General features: G+C 42.6%; 1 protein-coding gene across 5 annotated transcripts in view; it reads right to left on the bottom strand.

Moving 5' to 3' along the window:
• DNAH9 (dynein axonemal heavy chain 9) overlaps nucleotides 1-22,656 on the bottom strand; it is a 371,124-nt gene that overhangs the window by 255,006 nt on the left and 93,462 nt on the right. For 4 of the 5 annotated variants that reach the window (XR_016223981.1, XM_070061398.2, XM_089317689.1 and 1 more), the window contains exons 21-26: nucleotides 20,135-20,265; nucleotides 19,059-19,185; nucleotides 12,889-13,041; nucleotides 11,641-11,766; nucleotides 8,833-9,072; nucleotides 8,003-8,163 (exon numbers count right to left, since the gene is read on the bottom strand). Coding sequence is in view for 4 of the 5 variants with exons in the window: in XM_070061398.2 (XP_069917499.2) it covers nucleotides 8,003-8,163; nucleotides 8,833-9,072; nucleotides 11,641-11,766; nucleotides 12,889-13,041; nucleotides 19,059-19,185; nucleotides 20,135-20,265 (938 nt within the window). In the remaining variant the exon portion in view is untranslated. Of the gene's footprint in view, nucleotides 1-8,002; nucleotides 8,164-8,832; nucleotides 9,073-11,640; nucleotides 11,767-12,888; nucleotides 13,042-19,058; nucleotides 19,186-20,134; nucleotides 20,266-22,656 lie in introns of those variants that run through there. The other variant, XM_070061399.2, reaches the window with a different exon arrangement.

The raw sequence follows: 22,656 nt of genomic DNA, 5'->3' as shown, positions 1-22,656 counted from the left end.
AAAAATAAGCTTATCTTCTAATTCCATTTTCCACAGGACTTTTTGAAGTCTCCCATATGCTCCAACAAAAGTAACAGCAGGACTAGTGTTTAACTTGAGCACTTATGGTTGCTTTGAATTATTTTGATGTCTCTCTAATATAGTTAGAAATTCTAGAAGTGATGTAGAAGACTCAATAGAATAAAGTTCTTAGAATTCATAACATTGGGCAGTAAATGGGGCAGAATGGAAGGTAAATATGCAAAAATAAATATGCTACCATTTTCCAATGGAAAAATTATAGATATAACGATATTATGCAATGATTTCTTATCTACTGAAAAACATAGTCTGTAAGATAAAAATCAATAAATTGGACCTCATCAAAGTTCAGAACTTTTGTATTTCAGAAAACACCATTAACACAATGAAAAGATAAAATACTTGGTGCTGGAGCTATGGCATAGTAGGCTAAGCTTCTGCCTGTGGCAATGGCATCCCATATGGGCGCTGGTTCATGTCCCAACTGCTGCTTTTCCAATCCAGCTTTTTGTTATGGCCTGGGAAAACAGAAGATGGCCCAAGTGCTTGGGCCCATACACCTGCACGGAAGAGCAGGAGAAGCTCCTAGCTCCTCGTTCCTGGCTTTGGATTGACCCAGCCCCAGCCATTGCATCCATTTGGGGAGTGAACCAGTGAATGGGAAACCTTTTTCTCTGTCTCCCCCTCTCTCTGTAACTCTACATTTCAAATAAATATATTAATGAATTTTTAAAAATCTTAAAAAAAGATAAACTACTTACAAACACATTCAATATACTCAGAATATGCAAAGGACTGTCACAACTCAATAATAAGACAGACCAATCACACAATGAGTGACAGAGATGAACAGAATTACACTGAAGAAGATTAACAATGATTAACAAACATGTCAAAAATTGCTCAATGTCATTAACCTTAGGAAAATGCAAATTAAATGCCAGATGAGATACCAGCTCATGTCTGCCAAATTGGCCATAATAAATAAGACCGACTATGATAAATAATGGTAAGGATGTGGAGAAGCAGGTATCCTCATATATCACTTGTGCAAATGTACTATGATGCCACCACAACATGTCACCAACAGATTGGCAGTTTCTTAAAAAGTCTTAAATTGTTGTGTCTCAGGACCCAACAATTCCGCTCGTATGTATCCACCCAAGAGTGTTGAAAACAAAAGTGATGTTAACACAAAAACTTGCAGCCAATCATTACAGGTGTACTGTTTAACTCTGTATTGGACAGAGTGAGGTCCATCTATGACATGTCCTTAATGTGTTGTACAGTGTGAGTTAATGCTATCACTAGTACTCAAACAGTACTTTACACTTTGTGTTTCTGTGTGGGTGCAAACTGTTGAAATCTTTACTTAATATATACTAAATTGATCTTCTGTATATAAAGATAATTGAAAATGAATCTTGATGTGAATGGAATGGGAGAGGGAGTGGGAGATGGGAGGTTGCAGGTGGGAGGGAATTTATGGGGGGGGGGGGGAAGCCACTGTAATCCATAAGCTGTATTTTGGAAATTTATATTTGTTAAATAAATTTAAAAAAAGAAATAAAACAGAATAAGCTACTGATATACATTATCATGAATGAAAGATAGGAAGTAAAAAAGGCCAGATACAAGAGACAACGAATTCCAAGATTCCATTTATATGTTTCACTTTACACAACCATCAACAGGCAAAGAGTTTCTCAAAGAATTCATTAGAGGTAAAAGAAAAAGTAAAATAAAATAAAGTAGAATAAAAATATAGGTTAATATTAAATTGACCGTCAAATGAGTAGGGACTTTCTGTGTGTGTGTGTGTGTCTGTTTTGTAAGTTTTATTTATTTGAAAGGCAGAGCAACAGAGAGAGAGAGAGTCAGACATAAAGAGAGAGAATCTTTTATCTGCTGGTTCATTCCCCAAATGCCCATAACAGCAGGATCTAGGATAAAGTCAGGAGTCTGGAACTCAATCCAAATTTCCCACATGGGTGGCAGGGACCCAAGGACTTGAGCCAACACTTGCTGTCCCCAGTGGTCGACATTTTTGGGAAGCAGGATCCAAAGTGGGTGGAGACTCATACCCAGGCACTCTGATAAGGGATGTGGGCATCTCAAGGGGTATCTTAACCACTGCACCAAGCTACTTTATGTTTATTTTTTAAAAAATTTTGTTCATCTATTTGAGACAGACATAGATATATTTAAGAGAGAGAGAGAGCCTCTATTCACTGGTTCACTTCGAAAATGTCCTCAACAGCCAGGGCTGGGCCAGGCTGAACTTAGAATCTAAGTCTCCCATGTGGGTGGCAGGGACCCAATTACCCAAGTCATCACTGCTGCTTCATGGGGTCTGCCTTAGCAGGAAGCTTGAGTTAAGGAGCCAGAGCCAGGAAAGGAACCCAGGTACTGTGATACGGGATGCAGACATCCTGAATTGTATCTTAACTGCTAGGCCAAATGCCTATCTCAAGCAGGGGCTTTCTGAGTATAAAAGTAATGAAATAACACCCAGGAGAGAAATGAAAATGATGATGACAAATAGTTCAGAGGAAAAGAAAATCTATTAGCCAATCAACCCACTAAAATGCTCCTGCCTGTGAATGATAAAGGATGTCCAAATCCAAACAAGACACAATTTTGGCTAATAAAATTAATAAACATTTTAATGGTGATATTTAGTGCTGATCAGAATTGTACAGTGAACATTTTCATAAACTTCTAGTGAGAGTGGGAACAGCATTTTGTTTCAGGAACAATTTCTAAGTATGTATCATATAATTAGCTTGATTCTTGGAATCCACCCTAGGGAAATAATAAGAAATCTGATCAAAAAGTTACCTGTAAGTTAGTTCATGTAGCTTTATTTTTAATAGTTAAAACTTAAATATAATTTAAATACCCCAAGATATGATTATGATACATACATTTATGAGATACTTGCAAATAGATTGTACTTCAGACTATTAAAGTGTTTTAGAAGAATATTTACAGAATATAGTGTTAAGTAAAAACAAGCAATTGATAAAATTTTATATACAGCACATGCTCTCAGTTTCATTTCTCAAAATCCACATGTAGTAGGAAACAATTAAATATTAATGATGGGTGATTTTTATTTTCTGTTTTATAGATTAGTATGGTTTCAAAATTTTCTATAACAAAAATATCAGAGAAGGCCTTCTAAAGAAAGTGTATGTCTTTTGTGAGTTGTGTCCTTGTCTAGTCACCTTCAAAGCCTCTTGCATCAATTATATCTCACCTAACTGGAGTAGTTCCTGAGAAATTAAGAAGTGCTCAAAACTGATAAGCATTTGATTAAAACAGTACTTAACACAGCTCAGGGCAGAAAAGGGCATTTCTGTGTGAAGGGGAGGGAAGGGCAGGCAAGGGGAGGATATCATCCAAAGGTTCGGAAGCGAGTTATGAGAATTGCTTTTGTTCAGCCTGAAAAAATATTTCCACTTAGTTCTTCAACTTAGGTTGTGCCAAAGACCTGCAACAATGGCTCAGCCATTGTGCCTACTTATGCATTCAAGTCCCATCCAGGCAGTGGGAAATTCCAAAGAAATAGGCATAATCAGTCGAATGTACTGTAATATGGGTGTGCTTTTAATGAATGTGCAAAGGTTGTACGGATCAATTGTCCATTTGATTAATTCTTTTGGCAGGAGAGAATTGAATGTACTCAGGCTGCACACCGGCAATGGCTGAATGCTCTTTAAAATGTGATTTTCTATGTGGAGGCCAATTTTTTCTGTGCAAAAACATTTCTTGAGATAATAATGGAAGTCAATGAGAAAATGGAATCTGCCATGTAAACATTCAACTATATACTACTTTGTCAGAAAGGCATCTAATGTGCAAAGCAAGGTCAAGGTCTACTTAGTAGTCACTGTTATTTGCAGCAAATCTTCCTTTCAAGTTCTTATTTGCATCATTTCACAGAGTAGGCGATAAATCCCTGTTTTAGAAATAATTCATTGTCAAAACTTTACCTTTCCCTTGTTTGAGGCATTTGGCATTAGTATACAAGAGACCTCTAAATCTAAACGAGATAATTATCTTCTTCAATTCATGGGCACATGCAAACACCCAGGGAAAGAAAAGTCTGGTACTTTTTATTACTCAGAATAATATCAGTGGAAATAAACAAAATATTCTGGAAGGTATGGGGAAGCTATGTGTATAGCGGAGTCTCAGATATCCTTTCACTGCATTCACTCAAGGAACATTTCTCAGATGCCCATTGTGTGCCAAAGGCAGTACTAGGTTCTGAGAAAAGCACAGGGAACAAATCAAAGAACATACTATGGGAGCCAGCATTGTAGTGCAGTGAGCTAAGCTGCTGCCTGCAACGATGGCATTCTATAGCAGAGTGTTGGTTCGAGACCCCGCTGCTCCACTTTTGATCCAGCTTCCGGCTATTGTGCCTGGGAAAGCAGCAGACGATGGTCAAGTCCTTGGGCCCCTGCCACCCATACTGGAGATCCAGATGGAGTTCCAGGCTCTTGGCTTCAGCCTGGTCCAGCCCTAGCCATTGTGGTTATTTGAGGAGTGAACCAGTGGATAGAAGATCTCTTTATTTCTCTATCTCTGCCTCTCTCTCTCTCTCTATCATCTCTATCTCTATCTCGGTCTCTCCCTCTCTCTATCACTTTGCCTTTCAAACAAATGTATCTTTTTAAAAAAAAAAAAAAAAAGTAAACGTTATCATGGAACGAGGTTATCAAATAGTCTAGAGTGGGAGGCAGACATTAATCAAACCTTTCAAATACATAATGGCTTCATTATTCTGTTTCAAGAGAGATAAAGTCCCAAACTATTCACTCAGATTGCAAGGCGAGTAGAAAAACTCATTGCAAAAGGAATTCTGCATCAGATTTCCTCTCTGCTAATGGATGTGTTACAGAGAAGCCTCATAAAGACAAAGACACTTGAAAGGGCTCAACTTGAATGCAGCTGGAGATGGGAAAATTTTTACTTCAACACACATTGGAAGAGCCCGTCCAACTGACTGGGCTCAAGTAAAGACCATTTAAAACTTTAAGACTCCAACTCTCCCCCGCCCAGAGTAACTGCTGCCTTTACCACCCCAGCTGCAGACTTATCTGCACCTCCTTTTCAACAAGTATTATCTGCCTTTTGTTTTAAGTTGGGGCATGGAGATAGTGGCTTCCCAGCTAGGAACAAAGGACAGGGTACCTGTTCCTTCCTCTCTGAGAGCCAAGACAAAGATCCTTCCCTTATTTATTGTCCCTGCTCAATTCTGTCTGTTATTTTGATCTGGAGCTTTCGTATGCAAAACCCACTAAGTGCTAGTGATACAGCAGCCAACAGGGCAGAAAAAGGTCCCAGTTCACAATGGGGATGCACACAGCTAGCAAGTAAGCAAATAAGTGAACAAGTTGGTTTCAGAATAGAGAGGGTGCTGGAAAGAAGATAAATAGGGGGAGCTATTAGGATTATCTACTGGGTGTGTGTGTAGCAGGGTGGCAGGAGTTGAGAGGTTGTCTTTTAGAAAGGGTAATTGGGCAAGGCCCTCAGAACTGAGACTAGAACTTAAGGATGAGAAGGTAACCACGGAACAGAGACTGGGGAAGGGCATTCTATGCAGAGGGAAGCATGTGTGTGAGGACTCTAAGCTGCAATGAACTAAGGGACGTAAAGAGGCCACGTGGAGGACAGGGAGTGAGGCACCAGGGAAGTTGACAGGAATTACCAAGGCCAATGAGGAGTTCAGCTTTTAGTCTAGGTGAAATGGAGAACCACTGGAAATAGTGACATGACTCTACAGGGTCCCCTACAAAAACACAGATGCAAGAGTGAAAGGGGAGTGGTTTGAATGGGACTCTAGGTGGCAGAGCTTCCCAGGCTGGGTGGTGAACGGAACTAAAGAAATGAAAAAACTTGGGGGAAGATAAGTCACAAAGTCTTAATCTATGGATGGTGTTGGGCTTTTCAAGGGCTTTGGGTTTCCCATATTCTATTCATTTGTGATTATAATTGACCTAATTAGTAAATATTTATCAGACATCTGGAAAGAGATGTGTGGATCTGACCAAAAGACAAGTGATACCACTTAAAATAGGCTGAGAGAAAATTAAGGGAAAAGATGGCACAGGTTCTGTCTGGCCATTCTAACCTTCACAATTTACGACGATCTCTTCATTTATTTCCAGCCATTTATTTCTGTGAGCTGGCCATTCAGACATGAGAGTCTTTGGGAGAAGAGATTTAGTGTTCAATGGCATCACAGGGAAAGGGCACCAGCTCCTAGCAGGGTGCACAGAAATCCCAGCAGAATTAAATCATCTCTCTTGAGGACCATGCCCTTATTGGCCTACCCTCCTGCTCCCTTGCCCATGTTCTATTGTCAGCTCAATGTTCATTAAGCATAGTTTTCATCATCTTACTCCTTTGATAAAAACAATTTCAGTAGTTTATCAGTATTTGCTGAATAAGGAATGGGTTTGTCAAACTCTCTGGTCTGACTACATGATGGCTGACTCCCTCCCCCAAAATCCAGAGGCTTTGCTCTCCCTCTTCCAGGAATGTATCCTGAGTTCTCCCATCTTCCTGACTTCGTCCTCAGTATTCCATTTTCCAGGAATAGTCATCTTTAGTTCTTCCACTTTTGGGGATCCAGACCACTTTTTAAGTAAATTTGAGAGAGAAAGAAGGAAAAAAAAATGATTCCTATCTACTAGTTTACTTCCCAAATGCCTACAATAGCTGGGACAGGGATAGGTCAAAGCTAGGACCCAGGAACTCAGTCCTGGTCTCCCATGTGAGTGGCAGAAGCCCAACTACTTGAGCCATCACTGCTGCCTACCAGAGTGCACATTAGCAAGAAGCTGGAATCAGGATGGTGCCAGGACTTGCACCCAGGCACACTGATACAGGATGTGGGTGTCTTAACTGCGTCTTAACTGTGTGGGTAAATGCCTGCCCCCCTGATCACCTTAACAATGAATGGTTATTACAGATGCTGTTAATAGAAGAAGTAGGATGTGAACAGATTTCTCTACAGTTTCAAGGACATACTGACAGCAGTCTTACAAACTACTGAAATCCTACTGCCATATAATGTCTCCTTCAAGTTTCAGATCAGACACCATCTCTTCCCTGAAGCTTTCTCAATCCTCTTCCTCCCACTGTGAGTGGGACCTTCTGTGCTCAGAGAACTTACTGCTGGGTCACTCACTTGGAAATTTGTATCATATGGCTTGGTACCCTACATATGGCTTGGTATACCACAAACTTGTACCTTTTTCCCTCTGAGCTATTTAAATTTTTATCTACATGCAACATCTATGTCATCCACAGCCTTATGTGTCCTGTGGCCAGGCAGCCACCTCACAAGAACTGAAGTGTAAGGGCAGGGAATGTTTCAGTTATTAATTCACTGTCACATGCATTCATATGAATGAAAAGGGAATGTGTCTCCCTAAGACATTGTCAGCAACTCCTTAATCACTGGGATGTCCTTGCTTGTATCTTTGTATTCCCAGAGTGAGAAGTGCTAAATAAATGCAATGGCTGGTTGATCAACTGACAGATAAGCAAATAATGATAAGGATCAATCACTGCATACTTCTAACATACTAAACTCTTTGTAAGCACTACTGTCTTTTATCCTCACAAAAATCATTTCATAGGCGGGGGAACCAAAAACTAGGTTGACTATATTCTTAGTCAAACAGCTGGTATATGTTAGAGCTGGTTTTGGAATCTGGGTATGCATGACTGACTAGTGATTCCTCAAAAAGTCATAGCTCATTTATTTGCTCTTAAGTGTGTTCCCAGAAGACCTCTGCCCTACCTCCTTTCTATTTTATAGCTACTTCTGTTGAGTCAGATCCTTTCCCTGCGGCTCTGTGGGCAAATAACAGGTGATGGTGATCTTGACCTTGGAAGACCACTGGATGGCCTGAACCAGAGGGCAGAAGGGTTGGCAGTGGTTGACATTAGTGCTCACCTGTCAGTCAAAGGTGTGATCACCAGGCGAGGTGTGTTTCCCAGGTACTCATAAGAATACAGAAACTGGGCATCACAGATGTTGGCAAAGCAGTGTTTGGTCTCATCATCCCAACGGTGGCGTAACTGAGACAGCCAGAGAAAAGCCTGGGCATTGTCCACCTAAAGAGAGAGTGGAAGAGTCGGAGGTGGATCATTGTGCTCAACAGGAAGCAGGTGCCACCACCCACACCTAGAGGCCACAGGACACATGAGCTGTGGATAACATGGGTGTTATCTGCTGCTAACGGGTGCAGCATGCTGTGAATACCACAGCACAGAAAGCACAAGCTACCCCGATTACAAAGACTCTTTGGAGTTTTATCCAAACTCCAAAGTTGAAAATATTGTGAATCAAAAATGCATTTAATACACCTAACCTACTAAACAGCATAGCTTAGACTACCTTAGACTACTCAGATCACATATGTTAGCCTACAGTTGGGAAAAAAAAGTTATCTATAAAGCCCATTTTATATATATAAAAAAAGTATTGAACATATCATGTAACTTCTAGAATACTGAACTAAAAATTCAGTTTTTACTGCATTCAATAGCTATTGCATGATCATACAGTTGAAAAATCCCAAGTCTAGCTGTCATTTCGGGGATTATCTACATATTGCTCTGCTGGAGGAGGGTTACAAGGTAGGAGCAGCCACCATGGTTCTCTGCCCATTGTCTGGTCAGTGTGGTGCAGTCCCTGGGGCTTCCAGGCTTTGGCTGTATGCCAGAGACTCCCAAGGTGTGGCTGCTGACAAAGAGGAACACCTCTGGACACTCAGGACCCACCTTCTGAGCAATCATCTTGGCTACGACGTCCCGAGCATGCACATCGATGGTGCAAATGGTCATGATCTTCTGCCGGTCCCCCTTGGACAGCTGGCCAATCAGCATGCTGATGAGTGTTTTGAGCTGGGCCACTTGCTTCTTGTAGTAGTCCTTCATGGCATTCTCATAGCCCTCTTCCAGCCTGGCAAATGCAATGCCCACTTCTGTCGTCCACCAGATCTGAGTGCAGGTCAGGGCCACCTGTGGCACCAGCAGTCCCTTAGTAAAGCTGTCACCATGCCTGTTTCCAACCAGCCCACTCATTGCACTGCAAGGGCTCAGGATGTAACTGTGTGGGTGACATTGCTCCTTGCTTACAACCCCTCCTCCAGCACTGACTAAGTGAACCATATGCTCTGTTTTGCTCTAAGTCCTTGGATATGTGAAGCGGTTACAACACAAGGCAGGGCGGGGTGGAGAGAGCACTTTCTTCTCTTGAAAAATGAATCAACCAAAGATTTACTTTGGTCAATCTGTGGCTTCTATAAATGACTGCACTGATCACTCAGTTTTTACTTCCCAAGGCAGCGGCTTTCCTGGGCTCTGCAGGGTAGCAGTATGGAGACTGAGCATCTCAACAGCACTCTACTTGGGCTCTGTTTTGGAACCTCTGTGGTCTGAGACTTTTAATAGAGTGAGCTACTGTTCAACATCTGTGGCACGTATTTTGTTTGTCCACAGCATTTTCACTAGTTTAAATTTTAAAAACCTGTAAGCTTAGGGGTCAGCATTGTGGCCCAGTGGGTAAAACTGCCACCTGCAACACTGGCATCCCACATCAGAGCTCCAGTTCAAACCCTGGCTGCTCTCATTCCAATCCAGCTCCCTACTAATATGCCTGGAACAGCAATAGGAGATGGCACAAGTGCTTGTGCCCCGTCACCCACGAGAGCGATCTGGAGGGAATTCTTGGCTCCTGACTTCAGATTGGCCTTGCCCTGGTTGTTGTGGTCATTTGGGGAATGAATCAGAGGATGTAAGCTCTGTCTCTGTCTCTCTCTCTCTCTCTCTCAGTAACTGCCTGTCATATAAATAAATAAATCTTTAAAAAACCCTAATACCTTAAAGGATTTGTTGTACATTCTCATTTCCTTCTACCTACTTTGCAATGGCAATCTCAAACTTATCTACTCCTGTGGCTTTGATTACTATCAGATATCTGCAACTCTAAGTATAACAATTAGTACTACCTATTGTTGAGGGAAAGCAGGAGTGGTTTATGGCAGCCACAGTCAATTTCTAAAATTCTTGCTGACATGTGTTATTGTTACACTATCTTACATCTGTCTTGTTACACTATCTTATGACCCTCCTGAGAACCATATAAGGAATTCAGATATACCTTAGAATCAAGTCAGACTCCTTAACATGGTTCCATAAGACCAGGCTTATAATGCCTCTTCTAGAATCTATCTTCTCTCTTGGTCTTTCCTCTACTTTCCTCTACTTGCTTCAGTCACATTGAGTTTCTCTCTGTTCATCGAATTCATCATGTGATCTGTAGCTTCTGAGTCTTTATCCATATTCTTCCCCATGCCTGGTTATTCTTCCCTTTACCTTTTATTTTTAAAAATCATTTGTTTATTTTCTTTGAGAGAGAGAGAGACAGAGAGACAGAGACAGAGAGGGAGAGAGAGAGAGAGAGAGAGAAATTCTCCATGTGCTGGTTCACTCCCCAGATGCCCATGACAACCAGGGCTGGGCCAGGCCAAGGCCGGGAGCCTAGAACTCCATCCAAGTTTCCCATATGGGTGGTAGGGACCCAAGCACTTGAGCCATCATCTGCTGCCTCCCAGGATGTACTAGCAGGAAGCTGGATCAGAAGCAGAGTAACTGGGACACAACCCAGCACTCTGATATCAGATATGGGCATCTCCAGCTGCAGTGTCACCTGCCGCACTACAAGGCCAACCCTCCTCCACTTGTAGTTTGCTCCCTGCTATTTCAAATCTTAGCTTGAATGGCGTATCATAAGTGAGGGGGTACCCAGCCCCTGTACCTAGCTACACTCTTCCAGTGAACCCAAGCCTCTCCTATACTCACACCAGTCACATTCATAAGTGACTGAGTTCCACACAAATCTGTAAACTCCAGCATGGCCAGTTACATGGTCCTATTCCCTGCTGGTATCTCCCGTATTCAGCATGTGGTTTCGCAGTTACAAAGTAGGTGATTCAAAGAGTAGAGTTGTCCACATTTCTCCATATTGGAGCCAATGAGGGTAAAAATGAACCATCCTTGACTTCCTTTTTTTCTTTAAAGATTTATTTATCTATTTGAAAGAGTTACACAGAGAGAGGCAGAAAGAGACAGAGAGAGAATCTTTCATCCTCTGATTCACTCCCCAAATGGCTGGAGCTCCCATGGCGAAGCCAGGAGCCTGGAACTCCATCCAGGTTTCTCATGTGAGTGGCAGAGGCCCAGGCACTTAGGCCATACTCCATTCCTTTCCCAGGTGCTTTAGCAGGGAGCTAGATCAGAAGAGGATCAGCTGGGATTAAATTAGCACTCATATGAGATGGTAGCATCACAGGTGGTAGCTTAACCTATTGAGCCACAACACCGGCCCCCATCCTTGATTTTCCATGGCTGCCACTTTCCCTGCTCCCTCTTGCTGACCCCTCACAGCTGTCTGGGATTGAAGCCCCTCCTGACTGTGAAGCCCATGGCAAGTCTGCTGGCCCAAAGCCTCTGAAAGCTGAAGGAGGTTGCAGAGGGAGGGAACCCAGTAGAAGGTAGGGGCCAACTAAGGTCCTGCTGGGTGGATACCTGGGCTGGGTAGTCAAAAAGCCACTGCTCCCTCAGCTTCTCCTCATAGGCAGTGACGCCTTCCGTCATCTCATGCCTCACAGTTGCCTTCATGTGGGCAAGCACGTGGTTCAGCCAGATTTCTACCTGGAAAAAGAACTCGGGATTAGACATGAGGTACCTAAGGTGCTGGCGTGAACATCACATGTTTCCTTCCTCTCTGCTTGAGTGAGGGAAGAAAATGGAGCGCAGGCATGGGATGCAATCCCCAACAGCCAACAGAAGGCAGATGTTCCGTTTGTGTAGTCTAGGATGATAATGAGTGAGAACCAGAGTTCATTAACAACATATTCCATTTGGAATATGCACATCAGGGCTGCCCAGAGTCTGTGCAAGGAAACATAAATCTGGGTTGAGCTAGTTGTAAATAAGTCGGTGGATGCTTATCCCCTTGTTCAGGCTGAGGAGAGAGATGAAAGAGATGTACTTCCCAACTAAATGCTTTCTGGATCCACAAAAAGAACATAATCCAAATTAAGCCCCAGGGCTGCTGGCCAGCCTCATCTCACTGAGAACTTTTGATTATTTTCAAGTATGGAATTGTTTTCCAAGATGATGTGGATAAAGGTGGAACGCTGTGAAAGATCCTCTACCAGCTGTTACCCTGCACTATACTGGAAACCATAAGGGCAAGGATAAGGAGTAAGGAAGGAGGGGTTTACACTTTTGTGGTGGGGCTAAAGGAGATTCCAGTCTCTGGATTCATGTTCCTTGATTTGGACAGGAAGGTAGTTGGCTCTCCAAAGGGGACGGCTGTGGAAGGAAGTGACTCTGAGATTTAATTGTGCAGCGAGGGGAACATCTCAGGAAATCAGCTGACTTTGAGGGACATTTTCTCCTGGGGAAGCTGTCCGTGTGTCCGATTCCCCTGTAGGGAGCCCCAGGGGTTGCCCTGTTAATGTCTCCCAGTGGTGTTAATCATTTTAAAATCTTTTTTTCTTATTGACTCAAGTAGTTGTTTATGTGCATTTTATTCTTCTCTGCACATGTCTTCGGTGAAGGAAGAGAGATGGGTGTTGACATATGTCCTTCCCAGAGAGGACAGCAAGGTACTAGAGGTTTGTGGCACTGTCAGTCCCGGTCAGGGGAAGCTGGCCATCCCTGGACATGGACAGCACCTCTGGCCCAAGGCCAGCATCCCCAAATTTGATGCTGACCATATCTGAATGCAGACACTTGAGAGGGGAGGGGAATGGACCGTCATGCTACCTGCCCGCTGCAATCACAGGGCTCACTGAAGGCCACATACTCTTCTTCTTTGCTGTACATGCCAAGACTGATTGTGGTTGGTTTCTCACTGGCATCCAGCTGGAATTTCATCTTGGCCATGTTGTCAAAGAGTTTGGAAAGGTGACGTTGAACCTGTGAAGGGAAACCATGCCAAGGAATTGAAGAACATGCCCAGGAAGTGGCTTATTAGAATTGTTTAGGGACCTACTGTGTGTCAACTCTTGTAAAAGATGAGCATAGTGAATGCCAACCATCTAGAAGGGAACTTTGTGAGGACAGTGGTGGTGAGAGGATGAGAATTGAGAAAATCAAACCAAAGGAGCCACAATGGTTTGATTAAGTTCTTTCTGCTGGATCTACTATGGACAGCATCAGATTAGAGGGACAAGATGGGGGCCGGTGCTGTGGCATAGCAGGTAAGGCTGCCACCTGCAGTGCAGGCATCCCATATGGGAGCCAGTTCGAGACCACGCTGCTCCACTTCCGGTCCAGCTCTCTGCTACGGCCTGGGAAAACAGTGGAAGATGGTCCAAGTCCTTGGGTCCCTGAACTGGCATGGGAGACGCGGAAGAAGCTCCTGGCTCCTGGCTTTGGATCAGTGCAGCTCTGGCCATTGCAGCCAATTGGGGAGTGAACCAGCAGATGGAAGACTCTCTCTCTCTCTCTCTGTGCCTCTCCTCTCTCTGTGTAACTCTGACTTTCAAATAAATAAATAAATAAATAAAAGGGAAAAACGATCCATCAACCTCCCTCACCCTACCCCCCTTAAAAAAAACCACTACTATGCAATACAAGATAAATGGAGCATGGTCTGGTGACAGATGCTAATGCCTTCATGTCTGGAAGACTGGTGATAGTGGTCTGTGCAAGAAGCCACCCCATGGTTGCAGTCTCTTCAATGTAGCCAACAAACATTGACAGGGTCCAAAGCAAGGAGCCTGGATATACCAGGCTGCTCTCTGGCACGTTATCTTGTGATGTCTCTTCTAGTGATGCTTGTGGAAGTCATGCTGGGAGAGGGGCTGGACAGAGACACAGTAAGGTCCCAAGGTTAAAAAAAAAGCAGGTTAAAGAAAAGCAATAAGCAGAAAGTTGCCTTCTGGTAGAGTTTCCTGAATAGACACATAGGGCCCTCAATTGCTAGTATCCAAGCTGTTACATTACATTTATTTTTATTTTTAAAAGATGTATTTATTTGAAAGTCAGAGTTACAGAGAGAGAGGGGGGAGAAACAAAGAGAGAGATTTTTCATCCATTGGTTCACTCCCCAAATGGCTGCAATGGCCAGGGCTGAGCCAGGCTGAAGCCAGGAGCCAGGAGCTTCATCCAAATCTCCCACATGGGTGGCAGGGATCCAAACACTTGAGCCACCTTCTTCAGCATTCTCAGGCACACTAGCATGCAGTTGGATCAGAAGTAGAGAGGCCAGGACATGACCCAGCATCCACAGGAGATGCTAGATTTGCAGGCAATGGCTTTACCAGCTACGCCACAATGCCAGCCCCTGTAATACTCAGTTTAGAACAACCAGCTCGCTAGCTTAGGGGAACAGAGAAAGAAAGAATCCAAGCATACTCAGGTACACTGTGAGGGTCCTTGAGGAGGCACTGCCGAAATGGATTTGGGATATATATATATATATATATATATATATATATATATCTTAATGGCTGGGGTCTTCCTTTAATGAATACTCATGCACAATGCATTAAAACAACAGCAGTAATGGTTTCTTTGGGGAAAAACAAAAACAAAACAACAGCAGTAACAATATGGGACCTATGAAAATATCCTGAAACTTAACAGAAGGAGAAAACAGGACTCAAGAGGTCAAGCAAGAGCATAATTATAGGTATCTATACATTGTTTACATACATTTAAATCTTTTCCTTATTGACTCAAGTAGCTGTTTATGTGCACTTTATTTATTCTATTCAACTCTGCACAGATCTATACACTGTATATGTATCATATACGCACATTTATGGGGAAAATTTTGAAAAGTTTTGTTCTCAAAAGAAACATGAACTCTGTAAAACAAAATACGAAAGATGAGTAGGCAGAGGTAGAGGAAAAATGGGGATACTAACACTGACATAGCATAGCTTATAACATCATTAGAAACATGAAAGGGCTAAATTAACCCAAAAGATTAAATATGGTGGGTAAACATGAGAAATTATTGATGAGTGCCAACAAAATAGACTAAAAGATAAAGACGTGATTAAAGAGAAGGTAATGTATATAATACACTCTCAGTTCATGGAAATACAAGGAGCCCAAAAGGACAAAAATCCTGATAAATGGAATAGAAATATTATTTTAAAACATACTGGAAGAAAACTTTTTTATAAAGATCATTAAAGCTCTATTTTTCTTTGTTTTCTTTTTTCAATTGTGAGGCAGACAGAGAGATAGAGATAGACAGAGAGAGAGAGAGAGAGAGAGAGACCCCCCTTCTACTTGAAGTGCCTGGATCTGGGTCAGGCCTAAGACAGGAGTTGGGAACTCAATTAAGATCTCAGATCCAACCATTTGAGTCATCATTGTATGTAGGCTCCAAATATCTGTATTAGCAAGAAACTGAAACTGGGAGCTGTAGCCACGATGTGATGTTCTAATGTCTTAACTGCTAGGCTAAATGCCCGCCCAATAGCTCCAGTTTCTCATAAAAAAAAAAAAAAAAAAAAACAAAAAAAACAAAAAAAAACTTCATCATATCAAAAAAATTTGACAAAATAAATCAAGTATCTAAGCATATTTAAATTTTTAAAAATTTAATTTAAATCTAGGATCCACCTAGAAAGATATTAGGTTACCTCAAAAGGTATAGGGGCAGGTGTTGTGACACAGCAGATTAAGCTGCTGCTTGGGATGCCTACATCCTTTATCAGAGTGCCTGGTCCAAGTGCTGGCTACTCTGCTTCTCATCCAACTTCTGGCTAATGTACCTGGGAAGGCATCAAATGATGGCTTAAGTACTTGAGTACCTGTCACCTACATGGGAGACCAAAATGGAGTTCTGGGCTCCTGGCTTTTGCCTGGCCCAGACCCAGCTGTTGCAGCCATTTGGGGAGGGAACCAGTGGATGGAAGATCTCTCTCTTTCTCTCTTTCTCTCTCTCTCTCTCTCTCTCTCTCTCTCTCTCTCTCTCTCTCTCTCTCCCTCCCTCCCTCCCTCCCTCCCTCTCTAGTTCTCTGTCATATGAAATGAGAAATCAATAAAAAAGCATTTAAGAATGAGTATATTGTATACAAAAGGCATCAAAAGTCTGAACATGATGTGATCCCTTGTATACACAGAATTAGTGAAAATATACATCCAAAGAAGAATGCGAATATATAAATATTTCAACCCCATGTGCCTGGGCTACTTTGGAAATATTTAAATCTACAGGGTAAAAATGAATGTTTATAACTATTGGGGATAATCTCTCTTTAGTGCCTGCTTCTTATTAACAAACCAAAAAACATATCAACAAGTTAGACAGGGTGTAGTAAAGGCAGAAAACATGTTCATGAGTAACATGGGGAAACATGGGCTCTGTTGAAAACACTCTCATCCATACTGGTGTTGATGTAAAAGAGTACAATTTCTGTTTAGGGAAACATGGCCATATGTATTAAGACTACATATGTATTTACCTGTTAACCCACGATTCCTACTTCTAGGAATTTGCCTGGGAGATAGACCCCCAACAATACAAAGTCCAAGGTTAATCAAGCTTACATTATTTATAACTGTAAAATACTGATAACCTGTGGCCAAGCTATGGTCTATCATTCCATGGAGTATAATGCCAACATAAAAATAGAAGGGAGGTATCTCTTGGAGGTATTTTTGAATTGATATGGAGTCATTTCCAGGATATATATATATATATATATACACACACACATATATATACATATACATAGTATATACTTGTTTTTAACTGATAAATTATATGTATATACATGTATAAAAATACATATATATTTATCAGTTAATAAAAAACAAGTATAAACAGCATGCTTCCTTTTGCATAAAAAAGGGGGAGTAAAAATACACATGCACAAATAAATATAAATATGAATTGGCTCATTTATATATATAAACAATGGAAAGATAAACCAGAAAATAATGCAACTGGTTACCTACAGCAGATGTAGGGGAAGTAGTGATAGGAAGGGAAAGGAGTGGCAACTCTAAATACCTATTAAAAACATCAAACCAACAAGATGGAGAAACACTAAATTGAAAGCAAAGAGAAATAAATGAACCCAAACAAATTTCAAGTGAATAACAAAATCACACAAAGGGAGGGAATGGAATCATCCAAGTAATTCTGAACACTGTTTTAACAATATATCCTCCGTCTAAAGAAAAAAAATAAAGGACTACTGTGAGTTCAAGGTACGGGAGTCTGCAGTGGAGACATCATTGTGAGACCCACACTCAGTGGTTGATGGCAGTGTTTCTCAAAGCATAGTTCCCAGGTCTACAGCATCAGCAGCACATAAGAAATTCTTAGAAATGAGAATTGTCCAAACCCCACCCAGATCAGAAACATTGGGAGCAGTGCCTTGGAACCTGTGTGTTTTTGTTTTTGTTTTTGTTTTTTGTTTGTTTGTTTGTTTGTTTGTTTTGGAACCTGTGCTTTAAGAAGCCATCTAGGTGATTCTGTTGCATTCTCAAGTTTGAGAACCACTGCCTATGAGTGTCATTCCCAATACCAATGGTGTTCCAATTAGTGACAAAAACTGTATTAACAAAGTAGGCCTCTACTATTTTGCACATGAGGAAAGTTTATTTCACAGAAGCGATATGCCCAGGACTCCATGGCTAATAAGTGGCTAAATCAGAGACTGGAATCCAAAATTTTGGACTCCTCATATACATATATTTTCTACTAAGTAATCTCAATGTCCAATTAATAAAACTTCCAATCTTATTTCTCCATGGAGAACATATCATTTAAAATATACAAATACATTTTTATTGTTGATAATAACTATTTATTGAGTAGAGTGTGATATTTTAATACGTGTATACAAATGTGTAATGATCAGATCAGGGTAATTGGCATATCCATTCCTTTGAACATTTATCATTTCTTTGGGTTGCGACCATTCAAAATCCTCTCTACTAGCAGTTTTGAAACATACTACCGATTCTTGTCAACCATAGTTATCCTACTGTTCTGTAGAACATTAGAAGTTATTCCTATCAACTGCTCCAGTTATTTATTAATCATCCTCTCCCTTCCCCTGACCTCTGTCTCCCACCACACACCCTTACCATGCTCTGGAAACCGCTGTTCTACTCTCTACTCCTAAGAAATCAACTGTTTTAGTTTTTGCCTTTTAGTGAGAATTTGCAGTATTTATCTTTCTGTACTCAGATTATTCACCCTAACTGCAAGTCCTCCGGGTTCATCTATATTGCTGCCAAGGGCAGAATTTCACTCTTTATGCACCTGCCACTTTGGATCACTATTCACTAGGTCTCTCTTCAGAATTAGATCAAAAGTATTCTCTAGGCCGGCGCCGCGGCTCACTAGGCTAATCCTCCGCCCAGCAGCGCCGGCACACCGGGTTCTAGTCCCGGTTGGGGCGCCGGATTCTGTCCCGGTTGCCTCTCTTCCAGGCCAGCTCTCTGCTGTGGCCAGGGAGTGCAGTGGAGGATGGCCCAGGTGCTTGGGCCCTGCACCCCATGGGAGACCAGGAAAAGCACCTGGCTCCTGGCTCCTGCCATCGGATCAGCGCGGTGCGCCGGCCGCAGCGTGCCGGCCGCGGCGGCCATTGGAGGGTGAACCAACGGCAAAGGAAGACCTTTCTCTCTGTCTCTCTCTCTCACTGTCCACTCTGCCTGTCAAAAAAAAAAAAAAAAAAAAAGTATTCTCTATCAGGACTTAATGTCATGCACTTTTGCCATCCTCAAAGCTTCTCCATTTATACTTTAGGGTGCTTAGGGGGCTGGGGTGGCCAAGCTGAGCAGCACTAACAGAAGGAATGAAGAAAGCGGTGAGGTTGGCAATGATGTTGGCGGCAACATGGCACTGAAATGTACTCTTAGAGAGAGGAGGCATAAGGAGGAGGCTGAAACTCCCTCCTGCTGGGAGAGCTTCAGTCTTTCTGGGCCTTTCTACAGGCACTCCCCTAGCTTACCTGCTGTGGATCTGTGCCATTGGAAAGGATGTCTAACAGATCCGAAGAGGAGAGAAAGTAAAACCGAGGGAAGGCCAGCCTTTTGGTATCCAGATACTCTGCCAGGGCCTTCTCACACAGGCACAATCTGAGGGCACAGAACATAGTGTTTCTTGATTAAAATGCCTGGCTCCACACTCATACACACCACTCCAGTGAAAATACGTGCACTAGATAGGGTGGCTGCAGAAACTAGCACAAGAAAACACCTGTTGGTATTTCCAAACATAAACACGATACATTGAAACCAGCATAGACATCTTTAAGCTATCAAGACCTTGACACAGTCAACCAATGATACACAGGTGGGCATTTGCCCTAGTAGTTGAGACTCCTCTTGGGATGTCTGAATCTTATATGGGAGAGCTTGGGTTAACTCCCAGCATCCTGCTAAGGCACACCTGAGAGGTAGCAGTGATGGCTCAAGTAATTGGGTCCCTGCCACCCACATGCAAGACCTGCATTGAGTTCCCAGCTCCCAGCTTTGGCCTGGCCCAGCCGTAGTGGAACGAGTGGAAGATCTTCCCAAATAAAATAAATAAATAATTTTTTAAAAACAAATGATAACATGGCCGGCGTCACAGCTCACTAGGCTAATCCTCCGCCTTGCGGCGCCGGCACACCGGGTTCTAGTCCCAGTCGGGGCAACGGATTCTGTCCTGGTTGCCCCTCTTCCAGGCCAGCTCTCTGCTGTGGCCCGGGAGTACAGCGGAGGATGGCCCAAGTGCTTGGGCCCTGCACCCCGTGGGAGACCAGGAGAAGCACCTGGCTCCTGGCTTCGGATCAGCGCGGTGCGCCGGCCACAGCGCACCGGCCGCGGCGGCCATTGGAGGGTGAACCAACGGCAAAGGAAGACCTTTCTCTCTGTCTCTCTCTCTCACTGTCCACTCTGCCTGTAAAAAAATAAAAAAATAAATACATAAATAAAACAAATGATAACTTGTTTTTACCCAAACACACAGACAAAGCAAGGGATATGTGCAGAAACTAGAATTCACCCTCTTCTCCACAGATATCCCCTGATCCACGGACATCACCTGCTCTGAATATCCTCCAGCTTTTCGTACAGGCCAGCTTTGTTGGTAGCTTCTACTACATTTGGAGTTTTCTGAGCATCATAAGCTAGCTCTTTAAAATCCATGTCAATACCGTCAAATCTTTTAGAATCCTACAAATAAAAATATAAGAAAAATTAATTTCTCTGCCTTCAGTTCCAAGGACCTCACCTTGTATAGCCTGTAGGGGGCAGGAGCTTGTTTCTGGCTCCTCCCAAACAGAGATCAGAGTCAAAGGAGGAAATACCAGCAATTTTCAAACTTCTGAATCCTGGAATCCTTTTATATTTTAAAAAATTATTGAGGAGTCCAGAGAGTTTTGTATATGTACATAGGGTCAGATGTGGAGCAGCCAAGACACAAATCGGCACCTATATGGGATGCCGGCCCTGCAGACAGAAGCTAAATCTACTACACCACAGTGCCAGTCCCAAATTATTTATTCATTTTAAAAATAGCAATAATAAACCCATTTTGTTAGCATAAATAACATGCTTTTCAATACTTATTTTTTTTAAAGACTGATTTTACTTGTGTTAAAAGCAGAGTTACAAAGAGAGAAAGAGGTACGGTGAGAGAGAGAAAGAAAGAGATAGGAATCTTTCATCCACTGGTTCACTCCCCAGATGGTGCCTAGAGGTGCGGCTGGGCTGGTCTGAGGCCAGGATCCAGGAGCTTCCTTCAGGTTTCCCACGTGGGTTCAGGGGCCCAAGGACTTGGGCCATCTTCCACTGCTTTCCCAAGTGCATTTGCAGGGAGTGGATCAGAAGTAGAGCAGCTGGGACTCCAACCAGTACCCATTTATTTTTTAAAAATTATCTATTTATTTGAGAAGAAGAGACAGACAGCTCTCATCTATTAGTTCACTTTCTATTTGTCCACCATAGCCAGGGCTGGGCCAGGCCAAAGCTGGGAGCTGGGCACTCAATCTGGGTCTCACATGTGGGTGGCAGGGACCCAAAACAGCCCCACAGTGCTGCTGAAATGATTGAGAACTAACACAGTCATCCCTCCATATACACAGGTTCCATATCTGCAGATTCAACCAACAGTAGATTGACAATGTTTAGGGGGAAGAAATGTGTCTGTGCTCATCATTATTCCCTAAGCAATGCGGTATTAGCAATTATTTACATAGCATTTACACTACACTAGGTATTTTAAGTAATCTGGAGATGATTTAAGGGATATGGGAGGATGTGGACAGGTTCTATGCAAGTACCTTAGAGCTTTATGTAAGTGACTTGAACATCTTCAGATGGTGATAACCTTCGAGGGTCCTGAAAGTAATTCCCTGCAGATACTAAGGGCTGTCTGGATGTGCAAAGTGCTTTAACTCAACACCTGCAGCTGGTAAGATTTTAGGGTAATATTACTATTATTACATAAGAACACTCATAATAGTAAGTGCTGTGTGCATTGTCTTAATGAACTCTGAAGTAGGTATTAACATGGGTCCCATCCTACAAGGACATTCAAAGAACCTGAAGCACTGAGAGGTTAAGAACCTTGGCCACGGGGCCAACTCTGTGGCACAGTGGGTTAAAGCCTTGGCCTGAAGCCCCGGCATCCCATATGGGCACCAGTTCTAGTCCCAGCTGCTCCTCTTCCCATCCAGCTCTCTGCTATGGGAAAGCAGTAGAAGATGGCCCAAGTCCTTGGGCCCCTGCCACCCATGTAGGAGACCTGGATGAAGCTCCTGGTTCCTGGCTTTGGCTTGGCCCAGCCCCATCTGTTTGCGGCCATTTGGGGAGTAAACCAGCAGATAGAAGATCTGGTTCTCTATCTCTCCCTCTCTCTAACTTGACTTTCAAATAAATAAATAAATAGATGTTTTTTTAAAAAAAGAAAAGAAGTTATAGTTACATTGACCATGATTATGTAAAAATACATAGAGTTATATACAAAATTGGGAAATTTTTTTAATGAGTGAAATAGTAGTTACAGTGAAAGATGGTGAGTGATTATATTATGTTTTGAGATTTCTTTTTTCCTGTTAGGTAATGTTAAAAGAAACACAAGTAGGCTGGCGCCACGGCTCACTAGGCTAATCCTCTGCCTGCAGTGCTGGCACCCTGGGCTCTAGTCCTGGTTGGGGTGCCGGATTCTGTCCTGGTTGCTCCTCTTCCAGTCCAGCTCTCTGCTGTGGCCTGGGAAGGCAGTGGAGGATGGTCCAAGTGCTTGGGCCCTGCACCCACATGAGAGACCAGGAGGAAGCACCTGGCACCTAGCACAGTGCGCCAACCGTAGCAGCCATTTGGGGGGTGAACCGACGGAAGGAAGACCTTTCTCTCTGTCTTTCTGTCATTGTCTAACTCTGTCAAAAAAAAAAAAAAAAAGAAACACAAGTATTTATGTATTTTGTACACAATCTGTGGCACTGTTTAGAAGTTGATGATAATTCATATTTTTAATCAAAAGCTCTTGCATGCCTCCCTTAAAGTCTGTGCAAAAATTTCCACCTATGTCCCTGCCTCCTTCTAACAAAAACCAGCTCTTCTTTC

Source organism: Oryctolagus cuniculus, chromosome 17 (assembly GCF_051225735.1).
Source record: "Oryctolagus cuniculus isolate XC-2025 breed Fujian yellow rabbit chromosome 17, ASM5122573v1, whole genome shotgun sequence".
Lineage (NCBI taxonomy): Eukaryota > Metazoa > Chordata > Mammalia > Lagomorpha > Leporidae > Oryctolagus > Oryctolagus cuniculus.
This window is presented reverse-complemented; position numbering and strand designations above follow the sequence as displayed.